The following is a 23,020-nucleotide window of genomic DNA, read 5'->3' as shown; positions in this document are numbered from 1 at the left end:
CAAGTAGGTAGACCTTCATTTTCTTGATTATTGGTGAAATGTGAGTTATGAAATATAGCAAGTCTGGTTTAAGGATGACACCTGTGTAAGTGTACATGATATGTTTTCTTCAGTATTATTATAAAATATGGAGTGACACATGACTCCATGAATAGGGAATCACTAACTTTGTCTTCTTACTAAATAGGTTTAAGTGGAAACCCAGCAGATATAGAAAGGAGAGAAGCAGTTTTTGGGAAGAACTTTATACCTCCTAAAAAGCCAAAAACATTTCTTCAGTTAGTATGGGAAGCACTACAGGATGTTACACTAATTATATTAGAAATTGCAGCCGTAGTGTCCTTGGGCCTTTCTTTTTACCAGCCTCCTGGAGGAAATGAAGCATGTAAGTAAATGAAAAAGTAGATACCTACCTCTGTTATACTACTGACTTGCTTTGTCCAGCATGCTACTATTGTGAATCTGATAGAAGATAATAAGATGGTGGAAATGTAGCTGATTATTCCTTATGGAGACAGTACTAGGACTCTTATTGTGCCTTAAAAAGGCAACACAGGACTTCCCATGTCATGATCTAGGCTGATTCTAGACAAAGTAGTGGAAAAGATGAAATATAAGCAGCAGGAGCTATGATCTGTCTGAGATCAGCCAAGCTTCTGCACAAGTATCTTGCTAGCTTCGTCTCAAATATTTAAGCGGTTTGTAACTTGTGTTCATCGGCTTTCTTTAGGAAGTCAGTGTGTCTTAATTTTTTCATGATTTTGCACTATGGCACTTGTAACTGTCCAATTTAAGAAATGAAGCTAAAAGTTCAAAACAGAAGGTGTAGGGATCTGGCCTCAGTTAAACCAAACTTTCACAATTGCATCTGGTTTGTTGGGAGAAGGGTAAAGTAGGAAATGTTGGCGTCAGGAGGCGGCTAACTAGTTGTCCAATCTTTGCCTCTTAACGCATGTCATGTAACAAGATAATGCAAACTGGGTAACTTTCTCTGTCAGCTTCTCTCGTGTTTATATAAACACGGACGTTCTTTGTGTGCTACCCTTATTGAAAATAATCTAAAATTGCTGTAAAAGCCAGCAAGGAGAATGTTTAGCAACCACTCTTCTGTATGGGAGAACTTTCGTTTTATGAAATAATTATCTCTGCAAGCCTTCTGCTCTAAATGCTCTAAATCTTGTTTCCTACAGTATGTGGATCAGTAAATGTTGGTGAAGAGGAGGAGGAATCTGAAGCAGGTTGGATTGAAGGAGCAGCAATCCTCCTTTCTGTAGTTTGTGTTGTATTAGTAACAGCTTTCAATGACTGGAGTAAAGAGAAACAATTTCGAGGACTGCAGAGCCGTATTGAACAAGAACAGAAATTTACAGTCATCAGAGGTGGCCAAGTCATCCAAATACCAGTAGCTGACATAATTGTTGGAGATATTGCACAAGTGAAATATGGTAAACTTTTTTTTGAGTTCAACTTTATTTTGTTTTCAAAGAAGTATCTGAAGTCAACACACCTAATGATCTCTTGTAGGCGACCTTTTACCGGCTGATGGCATCCTTATTCAAGGAAACGATCTCAAAATTGATGAAAGCTCACTAACTGGAGAGTCTGACCATGTTAAGAAGTCTTTGGACAGAGATCCTATGCTGCTTTCAGGTGTGTAGCATTGAAAGAATGTGATTAGCTTTCCTTTGGGAACTGATGATTTTAAATTGTGATATTTAGATCTAGTGAACTGGACCTTATCTAGGCTGATATCTTCTGCAAAACTTTGTCCAAGCGAACAGATTCTTAAAGCTGATGAGCATTTCGTGTGGTTGATTATGGCTTTATTTTCCAGATAGTTTTTGCAATTATTTTACTGTGTTTTAAGGTACCTATATGCATCATCTTCTGATTCTGTCACTATGAAGTTTGAGAATGGATTTCCTATGTGCTCTTCATACAATAGTTGAAGTTTCAATGGAAAATCCAATACCCTCTTCCAGGTACTCATGTGATGGAAGGCTCTGGAAGGATGGTAGTTACTGCTGTAGGTGTGAACTCTCAGACAGGAATCATCTTTACTTTGCTTGGGGCCGGAGGAGATGAAGAGGAGAAGGAAAAAGAGAAGAAGGACAAGAAAAGTAAGCATAATAATCTTGTTTCGTTAGGAAGGAAACGAATATTGTAGAATGGAAAAGTATTATAGTCACCTGGAGCTAGAGATCTTTAAGTCTTATTTTCAGAGGGTTCACAGGAAGGAAAAAAAAAAAAAAAAAAGGGTCCAGTGGCCTAGAAGTGTGCATCATTAAAAAAACACATAACAAAAGCTTAATTAACAACTTCTGGTCACATTGACGAATTAGGGGCTGGGAAGTTTAGCCAGTCTTATTGTGTATAACTTGTTAAACTGTCATCTCACATAACTTTAAAGTACATTCATGTTTCATAACAAACACTTGTTTATGACAAAGGGGTTATTAACAATAAATCAGCCTTAATGAGCATCTAGTTCTGCTTTTAATTGTGTCTTGTAAGGCAAGCTTTTTAATGAAAAAATCCCATTTGAAAAGGAGAAGTTTGTATCATTGATGTGCTGAGCTCGTGGGTAACTTAATTAGAAATATAACATATTTTGTTAAAGGTAAACAGGTAGTTTCTTCTTTCAGCCCTTTTCCACAGTTGTAAATCTCAAAGAAGTACAAAATAAAAGAATTTAGTGATGCTTTTCTGTAAACTTTCCTTTCAGAAAAATAAGGAAATTGTAACCCAGACCATATAAGAGCTCTTCTGTGAAGGGTGAAACAGGACATCTTCCTTATTTGGAAGGCTTTAATCAGCTACTAGCGTTATAAGTCATAATCTTTTATCTTGCCTAAGAATCAAAGCCTAGAAATGCTAAATAGTGATGTTTTGATGCTAGCCTTCGTAAGATGTGTTAGGTGGTGAACTTTACCACCACAAAGTTTTCGTAGAAACCGTTGTGAGATTAACTGAATGGGAGGGAGTCTGCGAGGGTATTTGCAGAAAAGTATTCTCTTTATTCAAAGGAATAAGAAATGATGATGGGAAGCCATATAGGAATGTGCTTAGGAATCTTGGCTTTCAAACTGAGTTGGTGATGATTGAAATGTGTGCTCTGTGCAGGGGTTAAGATTGAACTGTGCTTTTTTTCTTGGTAGCCGTATCTACAAGTAACTTCAAAATTCTGGCCCTTTCTGAAATTTGCTTTGAGTTCAGAGTGGGATTCAAGCTTAAGTGGAATAGTGAAGAGTAGAAGCTGATTTGCAGCACTGTCAGGAATTGATTTAGAGCATTTTCCACTTCTTACTCTTCTCTGACAGAGGAGGGAGAAGGAAGTAAGCTATATTAGCTGCTATGGGACAAGATGATAGCTTTTATTGATAGTCTGCTAATATGAATTATAAAAGCAAAAGTTTTTTTGACAAATAGTGTTTTGATGTATTGTTGGAACAGAAAACCTGTCTTTAATTTGTCTCCCAAGATAGGCAACTTCCTCTTTCCCTTAAGTTATGTGACTGTTAAGATTCTCCTTGGTAAAATTCAGGTTAAACTAAATTAGCTTCTCTGTGAATGTTAAGGAGCTTAAAGTGACTATCTTTAGTTGGCTGTATATGTCTTGGTTCAGAGTGAAAGCATGTGTATGTGCAGGGAGTTAGAAGCAATTCAAGTGTACAATAACTTTGTTCTTGTAGGAGAGAAAATAGACCTAAGAAAGAACAAATACTAAATCAGCAGGTAATGAATTCTTAACAAGTCCAAAGTGACATCTTCAGGAGAAGATGAGCATACTGTTTTTTCTCATCAGCTGTTCAGAGGATGCTGGAAGAAAAGCTTGTATGTAAAAAAACAGATATCAGTAGTAATACCACAGTACACAGGAGGTACTAAATGTCATCCATGATAGGATGCTTGACAAGTTGATTTTCTTCTAGCTGAATTTTATTCTGTTTCCTTCTAGCTCTCATTCACTTCAGGCTACTTACTTTAAAGCAGAAGATAAAATGAAATAGCAGTGAAACTGAACAATTCTGGGTTTTGTTTAAGGTTCTTTGACTTTATTCTTTCATTTGAAGTTACTGCTAATAGTAACTGTAAAGTTAGATTTCTCTAGTTAAGAGAAAAGCTGCCAGTTTGCCGCTTGTCAGGGTATGTAAGCCATCTTACCCGAAAACCCAAACAAAAAAGGATAGTGACCTTCTAACAAACTGCTTGTTGACATAGTTAGGTTTAGCTGTATTTAATGTTTTGTTCATAAATTTCATTCATTACTTTTTAATTATTCTAATAGTCTTCATGATCTTCTGCTGACCCCCATTTCTGAACAGAGGTAGGAGTGGTATTTTGTTAGGAACTTGAACTATTCCCTTCATTCTTTAATGTTGGTGTGTTGCCAACAGATTATGTTCATGCTTGCGTAAATAGGGTTAGCGTAGATCCAGTAATCCAGCACTGTACCTCCATTAAGCTTTGATGTGGATTTATAAATATTTATTTGTAAAGATATACTACAGAAATTTCTGCAGTGCTATGCAAAAGCACTGATTCTGTAGGTGGAATTTTAAAATTCATTGCAGCAGTAGTCAGGCAGACTTGCCAGTGTTGGAACAGAGTAAGAGTGAGACTGTCAGGATCTCTTGCTTGTCACAAATCCCCTTCCCAGTAAAAGTGCAGGAAAGCCTTTTAGGTGCTTTCCTCACAACTAGACCACTACTCTCTTCAACTGAACACACTATGATAGGACAGCTGTCTGGCCCAGCAATGCCTTCTGCTGTATTTTCGTTTAGTTGCATATGAATGTTTGTATCAGTCTGTTCGAACTTAACTGTGTCTGAGTAATGCTTTTCTGTACGAGACTTCTGCTGTCCGAAAAAAATGAGTTGTTTCTGTGAGTTAACTTACACATCAACTATTTGTGTTAGCCTTCTTCTCCCAGTTTGATTTACAGTTTTTGAAATAGTTACTTGTCTCAGCAGATATTAATATGTCTTTTAGATAAGCCTTAATACTTAGATGGACTCTGCATGGCCAGTGTGAAACATAACTTGTTCCCTTCTCTGACAGGCAAAAAGCAAGATGGAGCTGTTGAGAACCGCAACAAAGGTAAATGCAGTTTCTGTGATCCTCCCTTCTAAGTACTTATTTTCAGTGACAACATACTTTAGCATGAAAATGCTTATTGCATCCTTACATTCGAAGTGCCTCGGTTAAACATAGTCTAAGTAAATCTTCCTAAAAAAAAATGATCAAATGAAAAATGAACTTGATAGTCTTGATAGTAAACATTTCTGAACTTTATTTCTGTGGTATCTAGCTGGATATTCGAGAATGTTATGCCTTCTCTGAATATCAGGTACGACGCAACACTTGTGCTAAGCCAATATAATCAAACTCTGTGTACTGTTGATTTCAGGGATACTAGAATGGCTAAATCTTATTTGTTTGTAACTTATAGCTAAAGCTCAAGATGGTGCAGCTATGGAAATGCAGCCACTGAAGAGTGAGGATGGTGTGGATGGAGATGAAAAAGATAAGAAGAGATCAAATTTGCCAAAGAAAGAAAAATCTGTTCTCCAAGGCAAACTTACAAAGCTTGCAGTTCAGATTGGCAAAGCAGGTATGCCTCACCAGTACTCTTTTTGCTGATGCCTCACGTTTGCATGAGAAGATAAGCTGATCAAAGCTAGCTACTGAAGTGAAGTGTAAAATTCAAATACATGTAAGTGTGCCATCATGCTTACGGGTGCTGATGGCTTCCCTGACTGCATAATACTGGTAATGTTTTTCCTGATTTAAATACTCAAGCTTTAGTGTATTAGCTTCTAGAACAGAAAATTCAGACTTCATAATGTTGGATTACTGTTATAAAAGATATTTCTAGATAAACATAGCATTTAGTGATATATCTGGAGAACAGTAAATTGACCGTAGAGTTCAACAGGCTATTTCTGGTGTTTTCACAAGGTGCAATTTCTTTTGCTCTTTTTCTTGTACTATCTGAAGTGTGCCACTCAGCTTGTTAACTTCAGTTCTAATTTGTCTTCCCAGTTATTCCAATGTCATTGAACATTGTGCTTACCTGCCATATTAACTCCCAGCTTCAGCAGGAAGTAAGGTATGAAGAGATACCTGCTTTCTCTGCTGAGTATGTCACCAGTATAGTCATGGAAAGCTTCCTGAACTCCTTTAATTATTATTCTGAACAGTCAGTTTACTTTACATAATGGTCTCTCCTTCATAATTAAATCTACACTTTTCAATTAATTGGGAAAAAAAAAACCAAAACAACCCATAGTTTATAGGCTTTTAAGTGAAATTCATGAGGAAATACTTGTGTTGAAAATCAATATACCTGTGAGAACTATCTCCATGTTTTCTCAATTGCCTGTTGAAATTCTGAATTGTATCTTCTACAACGGGAGAAATGTTTGCCCTTGACTTATCCAGAATCTGTATTGTCACACATTTTAACTATTTCTTCTGAAAACTGTTTTTTCTCTTTTTAACAAGGTTTGTTGATGTCTGCAATCACAGTCATTATCCTTGTGTTGTATTTTGTGATTGATACCTTCTGGGTTCAGAAGCGACCCTGGCTTGCTGAATGTACACCAATTTATATTCAGTACTTTGTGAAGTTCTTCATTATTGGAGTTACAGTCTTGGTGGTGGCAGTACCAGAAGGTCTTCCGCTTGCAGTCACCATATCATTGGCTTATTCTGTTAAGGTAAGTGGGTGGAAGGGGAGCAGATTGTAAAGACAAACACATTAAGTAAAGACTTGTAAGCAATATTAGACCTTTACTTGTCTAGTCCTCACTCTCTTAGCTGACCAGTTAGGTTCCCAGTTTGTATTTGATATGAAGTGTGACGCTGGCATCTTTGAAATATAAATCTTATGGTAAGTCTGGGGCATAGCTTACTTCCTCCTTTGAGTGTGCAGAAACAACAGACTTGAGCCAATAGAATCCCACCTTACTTGTGAAATATGTTTTAATATTGTGTTTGATAAAGCTGTATTCATGTTCTGTATGCACAAATATCCTTATTAGTCTGAGCTGTAACAGTAGTTGGTCTGACATGCAGATGTGGAGAAAATAGGTTGCTCTGTTTAGGAGCTCTTTGGTCATGCTGATGCTTACTGTGACATGATAGACTTGGGGTAATCCTTACAGCAACTAGCCAGAGAACTTGAAAGATGAGCGTGTTCTGAAACTGCTGTCTGAAACTGAACACTCTAAATGAGAATTTCAAAAATGGGGGGTGAAGGTTATGGTTGACTATTAACTGCTTTTATTTTCTTAGAAAATGATGAGAGACAATAACTTGGTGAGACATCTGGATGCATGTGAAACAATGGGTAATGCCACAGCTATTTGCTCAGATAAAACAGGAACGTTGACTATGAACAGGATGACAGTGGTCCAAGCTTACATCAGTGAAAAACATTACAAAAAAATTCCAGCACCAGAAGCTATTCCAGAGAATATCATGGCTTATCTTGTCACAGGAATTTCTGTTAATTGTGCTTACACTTCCAAAATACTGGTAAGTACACTTATTCATTTTAACCGAAACAACTAAACATCTTCAAAAGATGAAAACGGTCTGGTTGCTGCATGGCAGGCAATTAAGGATAAGTGTGTGGCAGAAAACTGTATAGTGTTTTGTACTTACTGTGAATTACTTAACAGTTCAATTAAGGCTGAACTTAAAGAACTGTTTTGAATTGATGATTCAAAGGTATGTTTTCTCCTCGTAAGTTGGTAAATTTGTCTAATTTTGTTTTTATAAGGAGAGCTTTTTATTTGGAAGGCATCATAGTTTGATTTGAGCGCTACTTCAAAGTCAATGTTTAAGGGTAGCGTAGGATGCCCAAAATATGATGGGAAAATGCAGGTGCAGACAAGTTTGGGTTTTTATTTCAGATACTATTATGACAAATCTGTAGGCTGAGTACACAAGCAAAACCACAGTCCAAAAGTCAATTGTCAGCCAACAAAGGTGTTCGCAGGATTTTTTTTGGTAGCAGTTGAGGGAGCGCATCAAGGCCACAAGCATCTATCTCTGTGGAATGAGTTACGGCATGTGAGGAGTTTCATAGTCCAATTCCTAAAAATCTTTTTATAGACATAAAAGGTACCTATGTATAAAAGTCTCTTAGGCAGGTGCTCTGGACCCTTCATTTTTGCAGCTGGATTAGCACCAGTATGCTGATGTCTGGGGAGCGTGTTGAACTGAACGTTTTAGAACTTAGCTTTCATTAAAACACAAGATGTTGCAGCTCTTAAGAATGAAAATAGATCCCTGTCTTACAACAAATACAGTTGTGATTGAGATATTTGGGGCCTGGTCAGGCAGAGTAAGTTCTCCTGCTTTTTTTTTTCTTTGTTTTTCTGCAAACTACAACTGATGTTATGTATATATATGCTCAGAAATATCTTTAGGAAAGTATTCTTTCACATGTGACAAAAGTCTGTATATTCCACATTTCTGAGATAAGAAATCGTTCTGGTATTAAAGGGCTGAAAACTGGAGAGATTTCAGAAACATGTTGAACAGGACATTGTCTGGAAAACAGAACTTGTAGTGAGGCTTAAGAAGCTTAAAGACTTAATTCTCTTCCATAGAAGGCTACCAGGTGATGTGTTCATAGTATATTATTAAGGAAGAACTGTTACAGGTGAGAATACATTAACTTTGCAGAAATAATGGCATCTAGTATTTTAAAGACAGTTTCCTTAAACTTAACAGTACTTGTAAATTGCAAAATTATTCAGGGACCCAGTACACCCAAGTGATCCAGACAGTTATTTCAAGCAGTGGAAACTAACTAAAAGGGAAGGTCAGCTCTGCATTTGATATAGATTTCATAGGTGATTTTTGAGCCTGAGAAATGTATTGAAAGACTAAACAGGTGCAGAAGTCACTTATGAAAGCCAGTAGTGTGAGCTTATGACTCATAGGAATTTATAGATTAATCATTGCAAAAGTGAAACTTCCCAACTCAGAGCTGAACTTAGACTTGGCTTCCTTGTTTTCTAAATGCTGTACTTCAGTGGTTCTTACATTAACCTTTTAATAAATGAAGATTATTGTTTTTCTTGCAGCCTCCTGAAAAAGAAGGTGGTTTACCACGTCACGTTGGAAACAAAACTGAATGTGCCTTGCTGGGTTTTCTTTTGGATTTAAAACGTGATTATCAGGATGTACGAAATGAGATCCCAGAAGAGAAGTTGCACAAAGTGTACACCTTCAACTCTGTTAGAAAATCTATGAGTACTGTGTTAAAAAACTCTGATGGCAGTTTCCGAATTTTCAGTAAAGGTGCCTCTGAGATAGTTCTTAAAAAGTAAGAACAGCTACTATTGTACTTTAGCACTTTGAATTTGGCTCAACTTTGTGAGACTGTAAACTGCTGAACAACATTATGCTGTAGTCTGCAAATTATTTCTGTAGCTGTGTTTATGAACAAGTGCAACAGTCCTGTACCCTTGAAATAGCTGCTAGTTTCCTGTCTTGTGTCTCTTGATTATTTGACTTCATGCAATAAAATGGGAAGGAACACTTGAATAACTTTAAATCTAATGCACTGAAAGATATAAAGCAGAAGTAGAGCAGAAGTAGAGCTCTTCAGCGTGTGATTCTGGTACAGGCAAGCCTGTCTAGTTAAACCATCTTAATTTTAAGTGTGGAAGTCCTGGCAGCTGATCCATTCAAATTCTGTCTGGAGTTTGGTGCATTCGCAAAAGATTACTTCCAGCTCCAAATGACAGTGTGAATGGGTGTCAAAGCTGATTACTTTAATAGAAGGTTGAACCTTGAGTAAAAGAGAAAGTTAATTGTTCTTTTAGTATGACAAAGCAAGTTGTTTCCTTACTTGTCTGCCCATTTCCAGAGGCCTTTTGTTTTATTTGCTAGGGTGTTAGTGAGAGATGTGTTGCCATTGGAACAAACCTTAGTATGTAGAAAGCTGTGGTAACTCCTAAGCAGGCTAGGGGAGAAGGCATGTGTGCATTATGCTATGTTGTCTAGGAGCTGTAGTTGTAACCAGTCTGTTTTCGGTCCTGGCTTCAAACTCTTTCTAGTCTTAATAGTAGCATGTACCATCCTTAACTTCTAGCTTGCTACCTGGCCCCATGTAGGGACATACTAACACACTAAGTAGAAAAGATGATTTTTCTCCTTCTCCACCAGCTTAGCGCTCACAGCAAAATATCAGTCTTTCAAGGACTTTCTAGTTCCTTTTGATACAGAATTTTGGAATAATTCATATCTAAATCTTAGCTAGATTTTAAGCCAAGCTTCATCAGTAAGTATGCTTACACGTGCATTTCTTCTAGCTTTGGGGAATTTTTTTTCTTCTTTTGTTGTTAAGCAGTTGAACTTTAGAATATGCTAGAACTCATTCAGCCTTGACTCATGCAATTCATTTGGCTTCACATCGGAGATAATAAATAGTGATAGCTAAGAAAGAACAAGAAAATATGGAGTGATTTAGATGGTACTGGAGTAGCTGTAAGCCTGAAACTATTTGAGCAGCACCATCTGAGAAAATCTTAGCTGTTTTCTTTATCTTCTGTCTGTGCAGTGAAAGAAGTGGATCATAACATGGCTTGCCAGTTGTGCTGCACATTCTTTGCTATCACAGAAATGACTACTGAGCACTGAAAACTTAAACATGAATATGAGTGTATATATATATATATATTTAAATAATATAAATGAATCTCCTGTAAGTGTAGAAGAAATGCTGCAAAACTTTTCAAGCAGAGCAGTTTTTCTTCTTTATTTACACTCATGTCTCAAGTCAAGTATTTTAACTAAAACTTGTTTCATTCTTGACATAAAACTTACTGATTTCCATATAGTCATCTCTGTATACTTGGGATTACTCATGAACCCTGTGATTGGTGATAATGTGAGATACATGCAGTGGTTGCTGACATTTGAACAGGTAACCCAAATCAATGACAGACTTCAAATTTCGGTTGGAATGAAGTTGTCTATCAGATCTCTCAGGTGTTGTCAAAATGTCATAAATCCTTGGCTTTTTTTCAGTGCCCTATTAGTACTGATTTGTGAAACAAGCTCTTATGGTTTTGTGTTAAAGTCTTTGGTAAAGACTCAAAGGAACAAAATTAAATTTATTGTTAAAAGCATTTGGTAGTGTTATGTTTGCGACATTATTAGTAAAGTATGTATGCTCTAGGAAAGCAGTGATGTCTAGGCATAAAGAAACAGACTAAAATAACACAACTTGAAATGCTAGAGTATGTTATTTTGAGCCTAGTCTCTTAATTTTTTTACAACAGCTTGAAGTATTTGTTTTTTATTTAATGCTTTATGTTTAAGAACTGCCAAACTCTCTCAGAATTGGTAACATGCATGTTGGTTATTTTGTAAACCTTTGTACTGACGAAGGATAGCACTGGTTCTTCATACCATGTGAGTTTGCTTTTCATTCTGTAAGTTTAGTGCTGAGGCATTGTGTGCATGTTTTGGAAGCTTACTGTAGTTCTGAGCCATGTGCAACTGTTAAAGGTGGGACTATTTTGTTGAACTTGAAACTCGATTAACTGACACAGCTAGTGCATTTACTACATTTAAGTACAATGAGAAATGGTTACTCCTGGGAAGTAACTAATTTTGTTTCCATAATTTACAGAGCATTATTTTCATCCCAGGACAACCATCTCAGTGAACAGCTAGCATGTTTTGCAGTTAGGAAGAGATTAAGTGCATACGGAGAAGATTATCTGATAGTGTGTCTGTCTGGAAGAGTAAAGCTTATGGAAACTTAAACAAGTTGACTAATAAACCACTTCATAAAGAAACCTTTCTTTATGAAAGTCTGAACTTTCATAAAGATCTGTTAACTTTAATTTTTTCTTTTCAGGTGCTTCAAAATACTGAGTGCTGATGGAGAACCAAAGGTATTCAGACCTAGGGACCGTGATGATATTGTAAAAACTGTAATTGAGCCAATGGCTTCTGAAGGGCTCAGAACCATTTGTTTGGCATTTAGAGACTTTCCAGCAGGGGAGCCAGAGCCAGAATGGGACAATGAAAATGACATTGTTACTGGTCTGACATGCATTGCTGTTGTTGGGATTGAAGATCCTGTGAGACCTGAGGTAGGGTCACTGTGTAAGCTGCAGTGTTTCTGTTTCAGGAGGTCCTGGTTCATGTTGTTTTCAGTCATGCAAAGAGTGAGTTTTGCATCTTTAGCATAGTTAATAAATGAAAATCTTATTTCTTAGGGGGAAAAGTTAATGTAGCTACAAAAGCAGATTAAAACCTTAATGACACTTATGCTGTGTTACTGAAGCTCTGTACAAACTAATGACTTAAGGCGCTTACTAAGCAGTGTCTCAGTAGATGGAACAACTGGTCTTTTTTCTTCTTTAAACTACTAGGAATATTAGGAGTATGGATTAGGATCATATTAGCTATTGTGTTTGCTGCAAGGTTCTAAAGGGGAAGAGGATTTGTTAACTGAGCTAAGGAGATCTGCTTGTGGTTGAAGTCTATGGAGGGCAGTGTTTCTCAACAGTAAAAGCTTTTATGCTTTAAGGGGGTCTTCATTCTGACCCACATTAGTGTCACTTCACAGTCAAAGTTGTGGGCTGACAAGTAGTGTGTGAGCTGTAGTTCATTTTACATAATCATAAACGTAAAGCCAGTACTTAGTACTTTTGACTGCTACTCCATAACGTGTATCATGGGACTTTCTGTGGTGGATTTGCACACTGCAGTATTTGGAAAATAAAGGGGGAATAAATGGGACAGACAAAACAAAAAATAACCAGGGTGTGTGTGTGTTTTTCAGGAACATGATGAAGGCAGGTTACTTAAATTTCTTAAATGCTCCTTAGCAGTATGTTAAAATAAGTTGTTTTGGTTTAACTTGAAGACACTTCACTCACATGTCTATGTGAGTTTGTCATGTGAAAGTCATGTGAATTTGTTAATTTATTAAGTGTTTGTATAGTCTTAACTTTTTGTTTTTTTGTTGTCTTCACTTTTTGCATATAGGTACCTGATGCAATAAAAAAATGTCAGCGTGCAGGCATAACTGTACGTATGGTCACTGGTGATAACATTAATACTGCTCGTGCTATTGCATTAAAATGTGGTATTCTGAATCCTGGTGAAGACTTTTTGTGCTTAGAGGGCAAAGACTTTAATAGGAGAATACGCAATGAAAAAGGAGAGGTAAGCATGCTGACTTAATTTGGATCAGCTATTTTGTAAAGGCTTGTAATTGCAAAATACACCTGATGTTCTTTTTGCAGATAGAGCAAGAGCGAATAGATAAAATTTGGCCAAAGCTACGTGTTCTTGCAAGATCATCTCCTACTGACAAACACACTCTGGTAAAAGGTAAATAAAAGTTATTTGAACTTCCAAGTAAAGTTCTATTTCTAGAGAAAAATAGGATTACAATTTGTGGGAAATGTCAATGAGGGTGTCTTCATATGCCAACTCTTTTTTTTTTTTCTTCTTTTTTTCCCCGAGAGATAAATAATAGATGGTTCTAGTTGTTGTGTGTTTTTGTTTGTTTGAGGATGATAAAATGACTTTCTCTTTGAACCTCAATCTTTGTTGTATTGTCTGTTTTGAACTATAATACTGAGATGTCATTTTACTTTAGGTATAATTGACAGCACTATCTTTGATCAGAGGCAAGTTGTAGCAGTAACTGGTGATGGTACCAATGATGGTCCTGCACTGAAGAAAGCAGATGTTGGATTTGCTATGGTACGACTTTTTTACTTTCAATATTTTGAACACTCTTTTAATAAAGCAGTTTATCAAATCACTTTCAAGACTCAACAGCCTTACTTGTTTCATGAGCCTTACATACAGCTCATTTAAGGGCGTTAACTTCTCTCACAATTAAAACTAATTACTTTTTTGGTCAGTTTCCCATTTTTTTTATTTGACTAAAAATGTCCTTCTGGCTTTTGCCAATGAGTAGAATGTACAAACTTACACTGCAGATCCTTAGTCACTTTTACACAAAAACTGTTGCACTGCAATTCCTGATACTGAAATATTCCTGGAATGAGATCTATTCAGCATATGGCAAAATGACCTGACGTGGTAAACAGCATACAGTGGCTTTCAGTAAGCCTTATATATGAAAGTTTGGATTAAGTTTATTCACCTGTGTTCTGTGAAATGGTGCAGAAGAACAGGGAGACTAGGAGGACGAAAAGTACAAGTTGATATTTAAAATGCCTTTGGAGGTGGTACCAAGACATCTTGTACATTCTAAATAAAACAGCATATTCATAGCAGCCTAGGATCTGCGTTTGTCTGTATGAGCTCAGAAACACTTTCTCAGTTAAAATTCTCAAACACTCTTCAAACAAAGTCTAACTGTCCATGAAAATTAACTGCTGGGGATAAAACATTTTAGCCTAAATTTTTCATGTGTTCAGTACGCCTTATTGCAGAGACCTAAGCAGCCTACAGTAGCTAAGGGAATTGTACTGTTCTTCCTGAGCTGACTTGAAGGAATTAAATAGCTGACTTATCTCTTCTCAGTTAATAGGTGAACATTAAAAAGATGTTAAAAATTTAATACATAAATGTGTCTTCCATAGGCAAGGCTTGTGTGGTGGCTTTTTTTGCTTTGTTTTTGTCTTTACTTTCATTGTGATTTATGTATTTGTTCTGCAGACTGGTTTGTCTATGTGGTACTAAATATTAGGAAAATTACAGCTAAGAATTTGAGTCCCTTCAAAACCGAATCACTGTCAACAAGTAATTTAAGTTGCAGCTCCTTGTGCTGTGTTACAAATTTGGATTCAAATTTACGTAGGTAGACTAGTGTATATTGCTTTCCCATGGAATGATAGAATCGTACTCAAAGATAACTTTAAGTTGTATGCATAGATGGGCAGGTGACTTTTTCTTAGTAAACATCAAGAATAAGGATCCTTAAATTTCCTATTAAGTTGTAGTTAGGCCATTTAAAAAAAGAAAAACCCCACCTTCTTTGAGTGGATATTACTTAACTCCTAAACTAAGTTTAATTTTTTAGATATGTAGGAGATTCCAGGTGCTTAAAACCTAACAATATCATTGCATTGCAATGTTAAATGCAGTTATACTTAATGTTCTGCTTTTCATTGCCAACATTCTTCAAAAAGCTTTTGGCAGTGTACATCACTTTACCATGTAGGTACACGTGTATTTTCCTACTCCTGGAATCTATATAGCGTGTGGATTAAACTGTAGTACTGCACCATCTGGTGGCCTTTAACTTGAACAGGGAAAACTTGCACAGTGTGGTTTTCATTGTCAGCTTGAGATTTCTTTATTCATTAAAATCTTTATAGTAAAGATGAGGATTTTTTGTGTTTTCCATTCTGCAGTAGAATGTGGAAGCAAGATTTGCTGCAGCACAGCTTTAGGCTGTTTACCTTAAAGTAGTTCTAAAGACGTGGTGCATTAAAATGAATGCTGATATGCTGACCAGGGATGTAATTGTTCCTACTATATACATCAGCGCATCCTGTTGCATTTCCTAGTGGTTTTCTTTTTCTACCAGGGAATTGCTGGAACTGATGTTGCTAAAGAAGCTTCTGACATTATCCTTACGGATGACAACTTCACAAGTATTGTAAAAGCAGTTATGTGGGGACGGAACGTATACGACAGCATTTCTAAATTTCTTCAGTTCCAGCTTACCGTCAACGTAGTAGCAGTAATTGTCGCTTTTACGGGAGCGTGCATAACACAGGTATGTACATTGGTAGATACAGCTAATGAATGCTGTAAATATCATGACTGACTCTCTTGAATTCAACTTTCAGGTGTATGCTAGCCTGAAGAATGTAATGGTCTCCATTCAAAATGTGACGGTGTTTTATAATAAATGCCTTTAATAGCTGCAGTTTGTTCACTTACGCTGGAGGGAGCTTACGTTCCTGTCTTTATAGGATTCTCCGCTTAAAGCTGTGCAGATGCTGTGGGTAAATCTGATAATGGACACATTAGCTTCTCTTGCCTTGGCGACAGAACCACCCACTGAAGCTCTTCTACTGCGAAAGCCTTATGGTAGAAACAAACCTTTGATTTCTCGTACGATGATGAAGAATATTTTGGGTCATGCATTCTACCAACTCGTAGTGGTCTTTACGCTCCTGTTTGCTGGTAAGAGCACTGAAACTTTGCCAAGCTGTAGGGAGATGAAGCCTTAAAAACTATTTATTTATTTTTGTTCTAATTCTAGTACATGTTCTATCTATCTGTGTGTGTGTATAAAGCCACCAATTTGAGCTGCTGATACGATGTCTTTTATACACAGGTGAGAAAATTTTTGATATTGATAGTGGAAGAAATGCACCTCTGCATGCCCCTCCTTCAGAGCATTATACTATTGTCTTTAATACGTTTGTAATGATGCAGCTTTTTAATGAAATTAATGCCCGGAAAATTCATGGTGAAAGAAATGTTTTTGAAGGAATCTTTAACAACGCTATCTTCTGTACTATTGTTCTGGGAACATTTGTTGTGCAGGTGAGTAACTTATTGCTTACCTTGGAAATGCTAACCAACTAATGCTTATGCAACCAGATGTTTTATTTCTGCAGTGTGAAGAATCTGCAATGTCACACTATTCAAAAATAAATACATTATTAAAATAATAATAATTTTCAAGTCTTGCTTGACAAGGTCTTCAGGTATAACCTCATGAAATTGTCAAAATCAAATGTTGAACTACTTGTATATACTTTTTGAATTTTCTTTCCCTCTCTGTGATCCCAGTTGTCCAGTCTTTTGACAGTTTCTCAAGAGGCTGTATGTATTTCTTACAGAAATCAGTTGTCTGTATTGATGCTGTTGTTTTAGGTCTTATTTTGGCATGAAACACTGATGTCTGGGGACCTTTAGTTGGTGCATCAGATTTGTAAGAGCTGGCTGGTTAAATCTCTGTTTACTAACAAGATGAATTAAATTATCTGAAATAAATCAGACTAACATCCTGGTGTTGAGAAAGACCAAGTCAAAATCTAATTAAAGGAAAATAGTTGACACAAAATATTTTTACCTTCTAATTAACCTTTATGTTTAATTAATCAATACGAATAACAGTGAAATAACCAACAATTTGATTTTTGTATTCTTACAATTTAATCTTTTTCATTTTCACACAGTTTATTTTGGATGTGAGTAATCTAAGGTGTAAGATGAATCTTAGCCTTGGAATTCCTTGGAGTTAACCAAACGTATAACAGCTCAAGCAATGCAAGCGTGTGCTTTGTGTGAAGTTGCATCACTTAATCTACTTTTAAATTTCTTCAGGAGAATCTTTCTTAAAAGCTGCTTCTATTTTTAGAGCCATAAGTGCAGCAGACTTGTTTTGCAACAAATGCAAATACGTAAAAATTATTCCTGCCTGCAATTATGTTCTCTTTATCAGCAATTCATAAAGGGCTTATCTTCCTATATAACTTAGTGCTGTGTTTTTTCATAGTGTCCTATTCTTTGTTAATAAAATAAGATACTCCTGGGCTTTCCAGGTCAGGAGCCCTATTTAATGGTAGATACTGTCTCCTTTTGACACTTGCCCTACTGCTTGAATGTTTATTCTCCAGGGCAGTGTTCCATGCATATAGTTCCTATGCAGTGGGATACCTTGCTCATTAGAGCCCATGCAGCTTGTTCTAGTAGTTAAGTCAGTGGGAATGTGTTTAACTTGGCTTTCAGATTTCAGCTCCTCATCACAGTTTGTCATATAAACTCTCATGCTTAAGACTGGGATACATGGTAATATTCTGTTGAATGATTTCAGAAATCGTGTTTGTGTTTTGGATATCTAAGACTTGCATTAATAGAAGATCATTAGTTAACTGGGTTCTGAGATGGCTGAACTAAATTTGTAGCGTCAAGTACACGCTGTAAATGTTAAATGAAGGGGAAAAAGTGTAAGGACAAAGAAGCAAAAAACATTTTTTTCTTTTTGTGAACCATTTGAAGAATAATAATAAGTTCTTAAAATACTGAGAAAATTGCTTAGATTTGGAAATATAACTCTGCTGAGACGGTAGAAGTGTGTGCTTAATGAGATAGTAAATCCAGTGTTTTAATGCAGCATTGTCTATGCTGATCTTGAAGCTTCAGGGAGTTTTCTGTTAATGGATCACTGACACATGTTTAATGGTATTGCTCTTCACAGATAATTATCGTGCAGTTTGGTGGAAAGCCTTTTAGCTGCTCAAAACTCTCAATTGAACAGTGGCTGTGGTCTGTTTTCCTGGGCATGGGAACACTACTCTGGGGCCAGGTAAAATAGGTTTTTTCCAAATGTCAAATCCATTTGTGTTAATGAATTTGTATTTTTCATGTATAGCATTTTACCTTAAACATTCTGATCTTTGAAGTGGACTACGTAAATTTGTAGAAATTAACAGTAAATGCTGCCTAAATTTATCTGGGTTAATAGCTAGGAAGTCTGTGGTTAGACATTTCCTTACTATGACTTGATTATTTGGTTATAAGTCAGACCAAGATACTGTGTCTGGTTTAGGACAGTTAGGAGGAAGTTTTTGGACAGGTTGCCCAAGGAGATTGTTGATGCCCCATTCCTGGAGGCATTCAAGGCCAGGCTGGATGTGGCTCTGGGCAGCCTGGTCTTCTGGTTGGTAATTCTGCACATAGCTGGGGGTTGAAACTTGATGATCATTGTGGTCCTTTTCAACCCAGGCCATTCAATGGTTCTATGTTTGTGTTCAGTTATTTTTAACTAGAAGCAGCTGTAGTTGCCTTTGAATATGAAATTGTCTTCAGCCAGATAATAAACACTTTAAGAATTTCTATAAGAACATAAGGCAATTAATATACTAATGTTTCAATACATTTAATGTGGTGTAGAATGGTTTTCTTGAAAAATGAGAACTGTTATACGTGCTAGTCTTTTTTGTTTAAAGATATCCTAGAGTAGCAAGAAATGCAGCAAAACTCAAACGTTTTCTCTTTAAAATTCTTCATTTGCATAACTATGAAATATACTTTTAAGCTTACTGCATTTTGATTATTTTCTTTCTTGGGGTTTCTTTGCTATTGCACATGTAACAGTGCTTGCAAGCTTATTTACATGAAACTTTAGAACTCTGTGTAGTTTCTCATTAGTTAATGACATGGTTGTCTAAATTCTTCATACCACATGAAGAGTTTTCCAGTACAGTTTTTTTCCCTTCTAATTTGTAAAGAATACCTTTTCAGGATGAATTTTAGTTGTAAATAAATACATAAATGCATATTCTAAATGTGGGTCTAAACTTTTTAAGAAGGTTTTTGGAAAACTGATTATTTTTTTAAAAATTGAATAGAGTCATGCTGAGGTTTAAAGGTAGCCTCAAAGAGAGTCATGTAGCTTGAGATATCTTTGATTCCAGAGCATCCTGGAAAGGCAGAGCTTCCCTGCTGCAGTTCATGCTGCTCTAGCATCTGATCATAGTGAAAGGGCTTTTGACTTTCTGCTAATAGTAGAAACTGAAGTCATAGTAACAATGTCAGTATGAAAGGCAGTTTATCTTGCTTTTGGAGCAGTGTTTTTCCTCTGCAGCTGCTGAAATGGTCTTCTAGATTAATGATGCTCAAGGAAAGCAGGCTTGGAACTGATGTGGATCTGCTAGATGGGATGTATCAAAAGATGATTCTCCTTCACTACATAGTTCAACAGAATAGCCCTGAAGGTGGGGATGAAAAGGAAAGCTGGAACAGACACACATAGCTTCTCTTTAGCTTCAGCTAGATTAATTAATTAAAAATAAGTAGCAATTTAATGTGAGCAACTAGCAATTTAGTAGTTTTATATAAGGGTTTTGGAAACATCGCTTGCAAGTGGATCAGTACTGTTCAGGAGACAAAAGAATGCCTGCCTCTTCTATGTTTCTGAATAAGCTGTGGCTACTTCTAATTAAATGTTGTTGAGGTTGTAAGAAAACTTAGGCTTGTGCAGCTATTTCAGCTGGAGTGATGGCTCTACATTGACACTTATCCCGTTCATGTCTTTTTTTTATTCAACTTTGCTATTCATATATACAGGATATTATGTTTAAACGCCTATGATTATGTTCTTTTCTTTTTTTTCTTCCCTTAAAATAATAATAATTCTGATCCATACTTCTTATTTGCTGTTAGTTGATTTCAACAATTCCAACTAGCCGCCTGAAATTCCTGAAGGAAGCTGGTCATGGAACACAAAAGGAAGAGATTCCTGAGGAAGAGCTAGCAGAAGATGTGGAGGAGATTGATCATGCCGAGCGAGAATTACGTCGTGGTCAGATCTTGTGGTTTAGGGGCCTAAACAGAATACAAACTCAGGTATGGTCTTGGAAAAGGTAGGATGCGGTGCGTGTTAGGAGGGAAATCGCTCCTCTCCATCCCTTTGACTAAGGTGGCAGTTTTAAATGGTGTGGATGAGACTCTCGAGGGGATATGGATGACTGTACAATCCCTCAGGGTTCTCTGTTTTCTTCTGCTCTAAATTCAACTCTTACCTGTTTATCTACTGTATTTAAAGAAAAAAAAGTGCCTTTTTTCTTCACTTTTTGTGTGCTATAGATGGGGATGGTCCTCTCTTGTTCTCTCTCTTTCTCTCTCTCTTGCTGAGCAAGCTGTCACAATCTCTGATTCCTTGCAGATGGATGTAGTGAATGCTTTCCAGAGTGGAAGTACCATTCAGGGGGCTCTAAGGCGGCAACCCTCCATCGCCAGCCAGCACCATGATGTAACAAATATTTCTACCCCTACACATGTAGTGTTTTCCTCTACTACTGCTTCTACTACTGTGGGGTGTGAGTGTGTGTTCCTAAAGTGCATGAAGTTAACATTTCCTGATTCACATACCTAACGTTTCTCATTTTCTCCTTAGTACTTAAACTCATCGTTCAGGCTTTTCATAGAGCTTTTTCACAAAGTGGAGTCCTCAAGACTTTTTTTTCTTAGAGGGCTGAGAACAGGTGGAACAATTGCAACAAAAGACTTTCACTTTAAAGCTGTGAGCCTGCACATCCTGTGCCTTCATCCATTCGTGTACAGAAGAATGTTTAGGATAAAACAGGAAAACCGTTGTAAATTTTCGAGTATATGCCTTGAAAGTCACCTTACATGGGTGACTTCTGTTGAATAAGCAAATTGATGAAGTGTATAATCATAGACCTAGTTTAATTGTCTTGCACTACGCACAGCACATGATATTTGAAAAGGCGAAGAAACGGATGGAAAAGCAGTGCAGTTTTAAAAATATGAATGTAGTTAGAACATGGAACACTAAATGCATTTTCTTTGTAGCTTGTGAGGAACTTCTGAGTTTCTGCTTTCAGTGGACTTTTTTTTTTTTTACTGAATAACACAACTTTCTCAACATCAGGATTCAGGTGGCGAAACAAGGCTTCTTAATTGCGTACAAGTCAGAAGAAACATAGCTCATGAAAAAGAAGAAGGGCTTAAGGACTAAGTAGTGAAATTTCTGTTCACGTTTGAAGGGTTTCTTTTCCTTTCTAGGTTCTTCAGACAGCAGTTCATAAGCCATCAGTAACAGTACAGTTCTTGTCTCACCTCAATTCTGCCCTCTTTATATTGTACTCTAAGTGGCATTTCAGTTTCAGCCTTCCTCTTTGTAGAAGTTAGAGATTTAATTACTCATATGTAGGCTTAAATTATGGAGTCTGAAGATGTGTAACAGTTATAGATACTAGCTCTCAGTATTCAACTGTTGTTGAAATCATTTTCCATCCTAGTTATGTATTATATGTTTAACTGCCCTAACTTCCTATAGACCAGTTAAATAATTGTTTTTTAAAATAACTGTGAGAAGGCTTCTTTTCCCCACCCCTGCCCTGCTTTTTAAGCTTTCAGATTACGAAGTGGATGAAGACCCTTAATTTCAGGAGCTGCCTTAAATGTTTTCTTCTGATTTCTTTATTTTTATGTTTTTCTTTTTGGCATGGCCAGAATTTCTGTGTTAGCTTGCACAAGCTAACTTGTTCTCCCTTGGCGACACAGATACTTCCCTACCCTGCAAGTGAGCAGTGTTGAGAAGCTTAGCTCACAAATTTGCATGCCTGAAGCACACAAAATGAAAAGTAGATTTCACAGTAAGGATATGCAGGATTGCATCTCCTACTTAAAATGGTAATGAGTAACCTGTATCCCTAACTACACTCAAGAACATTAATTAGACATTGAGAACTCTCTAGAGAGCAACTTCATGCCATGCTGTCATTTGAGCAGAACCTAATGGGTACTGCATCATCTCATTGCATCAAATGACCAATGCAGATACAAACCTACAATAGTAAAAAAACTAGTTTTTGATCCTCGCTATGAAATACAGCCTTCTGCTATTCCTGCTAGGAGATCCTCTTTTAATAGTTAATGTATATTAGTGGCAAACAGATAGGTTTATTCATTTTGTCTTTTTTGGAGCTGTTAGCTGGAAGGTAGTTCACATGTACTGAGGTTGCTACTCCAAAGGAGCTGTCTGGCCAGGAAGATTTGCATTCCTTGCTATTCTTTCTGGTACCTACTATAGGATAGGCCTGATAATATAAGAAATTGTCCTGTTTGCTCCTCCCTTATGCAATTTTATTGTTAGCTATCTCATCTCATTATCTTTAGTAACTGAAAATAAAGCCTTAAAAGTGATAGATGTTTCTCTTTTAAGTGTAAGATAAAGTACTGGTAGTCTGATTCTAATCTTCGTGGCCAGACCTTATGAGGGTCCTCGGTTTGTAGGATCATCATGCAGGTCAGTTGTTTGTCTTTTGTGAGTCACATTTTTATTGTGGATATTCTTCTATCCTTATGATAATTACAGCTCTCCTAATAAGCTAAAAAACTGTGTTTCATTACTGCTTATGTTCTAACATAGCATCTGTAAGCAATGAAAAACAAGTTCCATGAGGCAGTCGTATTTCATTTTGCCACTGAAATCAGTGGCACAGTGGGATGCAACATGCCAAATAAAGGCATTGTAAACTTTCAGTCTGACTCTGTCACT

General features: G+C 36.7%; 1 protein-coding gene across 3 annotated transcripts in view; it reads left to right on the top strand.

The window, feature by feature from the left end:
• Positions 1-23,020, top strand: part of ATP2B1 (ATPase plasma membrane Ca2+ transporting 1) — a 59,088-nt gene that overhangs the window by 31,239 nt on the left and 4,829 nt on the right. For 2 of the 3 annotated variants that reach the window (XM_042815378.1, XM_042815377.1), the window contains exons 3-20: positions 188-385; positions 1,191-1,445; positions 1,525-1,650; positions 1,983-2,120; positions 5,062-5,100; positions 5,453-5,614; positions 6,508-6,722; positions 7,300-7,542; positions 9,105-9,346; positions 11,894-12,131; positions 13,033-13,212; positions 13,293-13,380; positions 13,652-13,758; positions 15,560-15,751; positions 15,951-16,164; positions 16,319-16,530; positions 18,191-18,298; positions 20,158-20,340. In XM_042815378.1, the coding sequence (XP_042671312.1) occupies positions 188-385; positions 1,191-1,445; positions 1,525-1,650; positions 1,983-2,120; positions 5,062-5,100; positions 5,453-5,614; positions 6,508-6,722; positions 7,300-7,542; positions 9,105-9,346; positions 11,894-12,131; positions 13,033-13,212; positions 13,293-13,380; positions 13,652-13,758; positions 15,560-15,751; positions 15,951-16,164; positions 16,319-16,530; positions 18,191-18,298; positions 20,158-20,340 (3,140 nt within the window). Of the gene's footprint in view, positions 1-187; positions 386-1,190; positions 1,446-1,524; positions 1,651-1,982; positions 2,121-5,061; positions 5,101-5,452; positions 5,615-6,507; positions 6,723-7,299; positions 7,543-9,104; positions 9,347-11,893; positions 12,132-13,032; positions 13,213-13,292; positions 13,381-13,651; positions 13,759-15,559; positions 15,752-15,950; positions 16,165-16,318; positions 16,531-18,190; positions 18,299-20,157; positions 20,341-20,659; positions 20,774-23,020 lie in introns of all 3 variants that reach the window. The other variant, XM_042815379.1, reaches the window with a different exon arrangement.

Source organism: Centrocercus urophasianus, unplaced genomic scaffold (assembly GCF_019232065.1).
Source record: "Centrocercus urophasianus isolate 14NV4802_14NV808 unplaced genomic scaffold, USGS_Curo_1.0 seq_15, whole genome shotgun sequence".
Taxonomy (NCBI): Eukaryota; Metazoa; Chordata; class Aves; order Galliformes; family Phasianidae; genus Centrocercus; species Centrocercus urophasianus.
Note: the sequence above shows the minus strand (reverse complement) of the source record. Positions and strands in the feature narration are given on the sequence as shown.